This window comes from Otolemur garnettii, unplaced genomic scaffold, assembly GCF_000181295.1.
Source record: "Otolemur garnettii isolate 467f Iridium unplaced genomic scaffold, OtoGar3 scaffold00176, whole genome shotgun sequence".
Lineage (NCBI taxonomy): Eukaryota > Metazoa > Chordata > Mammalia > Primates > Galagidae > Otolemur > Otolemur garnettii.
Genome location: NW_003852571.1, coordinates 1,499,796 through 1,505,235, shown reverse-complemented (window position 1 = coordinate 1,505,235; position 5,440 = coordinate 1,499,796). Strand labels below are relative to the sequence as shown.

Sequence of the window (5,440 nt, the reverse complement as noted above, 5' to 3'; positions counted from 1 at the left end):
TTTTTTTTTTTTTTTTTTTAACTCAAGTCATCAAGTTATTGAATGTCATTTTATTGTAGCTCTCAAGTAAAGTTGGTGAAAGGATCAACTTTAAGTGTCATATCTGATTTTAACATGACTTCAGAATCCCTAAGTTTTTAAATACTATGAAAATGGAAATCAGATTACTCTGTAAAACTAGAATATATGAATGATTTGTGACCCTTACTGTAGAAAAGAAAGGGTAGGTTGAGAATGAGGAAAAGGAAGAACTTAAATTCTAGGAATTAATTTACTAAGAGGTTTTTGTTTTTTTTGAGACAGTCTTATTTTGTTGCCCTGGATAGAGTGCTGTTGTGTCACAGCTCACAGTAACCTCCAACTCTTGGGCTTAAGCGATGGTCTTGCCTCAGCCTCCCAAGTAGCTGGGACTATCCGTGCCCTCCACAATGCCTGGCTGTTTTTTTGTTGTAGTTGTCATTGTTTTGGCAGGCCTGGGCTGGGTTTGAACCCACCAGTTCTGGTGTATGTGGCTGGTGCCCTAGCTGCTCAGCCATAGGCGCTGAGCCTACTGAGAAGTTTTTAATCTGTGTTATAGTTACTTCAGAATCTTAACCATTTTAAAAAATTAAATTTTTTAATTTAAAATTAAAATTAAAATTAAATTAATTAAAAAATTAATTAAATTAATTTTTAAAAATTAAACCATTTTAATTTGTTTTAGGAACTTTTGGTTGACAAACTTCGTGACCCAGGAATGTGCTTTGACATTTGCAGTTGTCAGTTTGTCTGTCATTACTCATTTGAGTCCTATGAGCAGGCTGACATGATGCTCAAAAATGCCTGTGAGAGGCTTAACCCTGGGGGCTATTTTATTGGTACCACTCCCAATAGCTTCGAACTGATGTAAGTACTTATAAATATATTGTGTGGTTTACTAAATATTCAATATTAAGTATACATTAAGTAGCAATTGTTTATCAGAAATAGATTTTATAAAACATGCCATGTTAATCTTATAGTAGCTGAACACTTTGATAATGTATTTGAGTACATACTCAAAATTTAAGTTCAAAAGAGAAATTTACAGATGAACTTTTAAAACCTCTTTATGTGTGAGTTTGGAGACTAATGTCGTAGTGGTAGGCAAACTGCAGGTACATAGAAGCTTAACCAGCTGTGGTGAGAGTGATACCTGGCTTCTAGCCTAATTTTTTTGGTAAGCCTTATAGTGATCTCTTAGTATATTCCTTCTTAAAAGTAGCTCACTTTCAATTAAAAACCTAATCGAAATCATATCATATAATTTTTCACATGCATGATCTTATCAAAATAAGTCTATCCTAATTATAATTTTAATCTTTTTATTTTGGTTGGGGGGTAACCCTGATAGAAGACGCCTTGAAGCCTCAGAAACGGAATCATTTGGAAATGAAATATATACTGTGAAATTTCAGAAGAAAGGAGATTATCCTTTATTTGGCTGCAAATATGACTTCAACTTGGAAGGTGTTGTGGATGTCCCTGAATTCTTGGTCTATTTTCCATTGCTAATTGAGTAAGAATGCCATTAATCAGTTACTCTTATCTTAAGAGAGAAAGGGCAAGGAGGAATCAGTCATTTCTTTTCATTCTATATTTTAAATGTGGCCCAAAGAAAAGGTATAACCTGGGAAAAAAGACTATAGCCTCAGATCCAGGATAGGTGCTATAGATCTCTCACAGTCTAACGTACTTACTTTTCTTTCATTCCTGGAATTGTTTTATCCTATGGGTAAGAAAGGGAGCCACGTTGCTTTTAACTTATAGCACTTATAGCACAAAGTGCATTGCAGATAGCAAAAGTTTTGGTTTCTTTTTAAAGTGACTGCTAGTTTGGTAATACACAATGAGTCTTCATCAATCACAGACCCTCCTTTTTTGACAGATAGGTATTAAAAGTTGCTTACATTTCACTATAGCTTTAAAATTGCCTATGTGTCACAGGCAATGTTGGTAATAAAATCCTGATTCAGGAATGTAGTCCCCCATGCGCCTGAGTTCCTAGGAGTCCTGGCAAACTGTAGACACAGGAAAAGCTGGGGTACCGGGCTTTCTCAGGTAAGGCTTCAAGGCCTTGTGATTCACCTTGTTCACCAGAGTTTCCCTGACGGGGAGTCAGCTTAAATGTAAGCCATGTCATAATAGACCAGATCCAGTTTTCTAATTTTTAAAAAAACAAAAATTTTTATTTTGAATATTTACTGAGAAAAAGGAGCTATATTTGCTTATTTATGATTGATGATTATTTGAATTATGACTCAGTATGTAAAATTACAGGTGTAGGATTTTCAGGAGTTCTATGATATATAAAAATTGTGTACAATAATATGAGAAAGTCAGATAGCACTGTGACTAAACATGAGAAAAATACCATGTACAGTTTTATAAATATAAGCAATTTATAAAATTTAAAAACTTAAATCACATTCTGTTTTTTAACTTTTAAAATTAGTAGAATTTGGAGGAGATATTACTACTGGTCTTCAACTTTATGGAAGAAGAAATTAAACAATTGTTTTTGGTGTATTTTGTATGTTTAGTATGTTACCTTGATGCTTTTAGTTAACAAAGTTGGTGATTTTTACTATACATTATATCTTAAAAGATAAAGAACAAAAGTTTTTTTAATGCTAAGCAAACAACTAGCAATCTTTTTTACTTAAATTGCCTAATGATAATAAACCTATGAAGTCCTACGTCATTAATTAAATTTCTAACTTCTAAAAAATTATTCATTGAAACAAGTTTTGGATGAGAGAATCTAAAAATATATAGGGGTTTTGAGATCCCGTTTTGCCATTTCATTAAGAAACTGAACAAAAACATAGTTAGCTTTTATATGGTAAAACCTATTCATAATTGTCAAATTGGGTCTCAGTTCTTTGTGATTATATTTTTTAAGTATAAAACTTCGTTTCATTTCTGAAGGCTTATTTTGGAGATGTATGAAAGAAAGTTAACTGCCTGGAACAAAAGAGACTTAACTGTGTTCATGTTGTTTTTCTAGGAAAGGCTAATTTAAATAATAGAGTCCTGTCTTATAATGCCTCTTTGCTATAAATCCCTGTAGCCCTCCTGTGTTCCCCCATAGACTGTCCCCTCAGCTGTTACCCTACACATGAGCCTTCCGACCTGCCTTTTCAGGACTTTTTCTTCTTTCTTCCTCTCTTCCTTTACTGCCTGAAATCATCTCCAGGCTCCCTTGTGTTGTCTACAGAAATATAATCATAAACTTGGCAAATGCAGGGAAGGAAAAAAAGAACACAACATGAGAGTCTTAATGGGGAGACCTAATGCAGTTAAAGATTTAAGGAAAACATTTTTAAAGAAATGATGTTTAAGGCAGTATCTAAAGGATGAATAGAGGTGGCCAGGTGAAGACTGGAAGGAGTATTCCGACGTGGGGACAGTGTGTGTGAAGGTCCTTGTGGGAAAGCTGGCCATTCAGGGAGTTGCGAGAAAGCCATCCTGATAGGATCTGAGGGAAGTGGAGCCTGAGAGGCTCACGATTAGGCAGCATCCCTTTACAAATGAGTGCCTCATTAGAGGCCGCGCTCAAGGCTGTGACTTGTGTCATAAGTGTGCTGCAGCCCAGTGAAGTATGTTAAGGAGGGCAGTGACATGACAAGGTACTTATATTGCTGAAGACTTAGTCCAACTGTACTTGGAAAATTATGAAGGAGAGTCAGAATGGAATGGGAGGCAGTGATCACTGGGCTACTGCTGCTAGATGGTGATGGAAGATGATAGCAAATGTGGACATGTTTGAAGTAGACGTTTTCTAAGTAAGGTAGAGAGGAATTAGTGGGCATAGGAAAAGAAGATGGCATGAGTCATTAAATGGATATACTGAAATAGGTTCAGCCCTACGGAATGCCAGTGACAAATCCAGGTGATTTCTATTAAGCAATGGGATCTGTGAGTGTGACAAAAAAAAAAAAAGCTGCAAGTAACTTTAGCTCTCTTCAGGAGGGGTAGTGAGTAGGGCTCTGGGCCTAACTCAGGAACTTAAAAGTTTAGAAGCTGAGAACGAAATAGAAAACTGCCGAGATGCAACCTGAGATGGAGGGTAAAAATTAATAGTGTGTCTTGCCAAGGAAGCCAAGAGATGGGAATGAATCTTTCAAGAAGGAAGTGGCAGCTGTTTTCATTTTCAGTGCTGCTGTGAGGGATCAGCTAAAATAAAATAGAACTGGCAGGAAAGCAGGTCCTGTTGCCTTCCTTCCCTTTTACCACTCCTGAGGCTTCTCTCATTTTGCTTGCTGACCCATTCGTTACAGTCACTAACAGACAGCTACTACAGACCCCCTAAAGTTTAGAATGCATCTTTCTTTCTGGCATGGTGGTTCTTTCTGGTGCGATTGTTAATAAGCTACTCTAAATTCATTTTGCATTGCTCTGTTGTGAACATATGAAGGCAGAAGTAACTTTAAGTTAAATCCAGAAGATGTCACTGTTGTGCAGAAAGTAAACTGTTGAGGAATTACAAACATTTTGAAAGCCTTTTCATTAAGTAATCTATTTTGGACAGAATGGCAAAGAAGTACAATATGACACTAATCTACAAAAAAACTTTTCTGGAATTCTATGAAGAAAAGATTAAGAACAATGAAAATAAAATCCTGTTAAAACGAATGCAGGCTCTGGAGGTGAGTATTTAGAAAAGTTGTAAAAATTTTAGGTCATTGTGAACTTCTTTGGCCATTCTTGAGATCCTTTTGAGGCCATTTAGACACTGAATAATTATGTATGTTATGCTAATTATAACTGGTCTAGAATCTTCAGTATCTGGGACAGAGCTTGATACAGAAACTTGCATGTGGGTCATCAGTAAATACTTAATGAAAGAATGAATACTACAGTTATCAAATGCTATTTTCTAGATAGTACTACTTTAAAATAGGATTTCTCTACCTCAGGACTGTTGATATTTTAGACTGGATAATTCTTTGTTGTGAGATGCTATTCTGTGCATTATAGGATATTCGTTAGCAATCGTAGCTTCTACCCACTGGATACCTGTTGATAGCTCTTCTGTGCCCTGATTACAATAGCCCAAAAATGTCTCTGCCATTGTCAGATGTCTCCTGTTGGGCAGAATTTAGTTGAAAAACCACTTCTTTCCAATAGCGCCCTTTGCTTACAACAGTAATTATAACGTTCCTGGCCAGGGTCCAGGACAAGCTCATACCAAGTGTAATTTTGTCCTATGGTGACTCTTTAGTGCAGTGCCAGTCTTTTAGACTGTAACTGAGACTTGCTTCACCTCCTGGACTCCTGGACTTCTTTTTTTTTTTTGAGACGGAGCCTCAAGCTATCCCCCTGGGTAGAGTGCCATGGCATGACGCTCACAGCAACCTCCAACTCCTGGGCTCAAGCGAGTGTCCTGCCTCAGCCTCCCAAGTAGTTGGGACTATAG

The 5,440-nt window shown here is 36.5% G+C and overlaps 1 protein-coding gene across 2 annotated transcripts in view; it reads left to right on the top strand.

Annotated features, from left to right (window-relative positions):
• Window positions 1–5,440, top strand: part of RNMT (RNA guanine-7 methyltransferase) — a 29,749-nt gene that overhangs the window by 12,725 nt on the left and 11,584 nt on the right. For both annotated transcript variants that reach the window (XM_023519462.1, XM_012811828.1), the window contains 3 exons: window positions 704–885; window positions 1,373–1,537; window positions 4,553–4,670. In XM_023519462.1, the coding sequence (XP_023375230.1) occupies window positions 704–885; window positions 1,373–1,537; window positions 4,553–4,670 (465 nt within the window). The remainder of the gene's footprint in view (window positions 1–703; window positions 886–1,372; window positions 1,538–4,552; window positions 4,671–5,440) is intronic.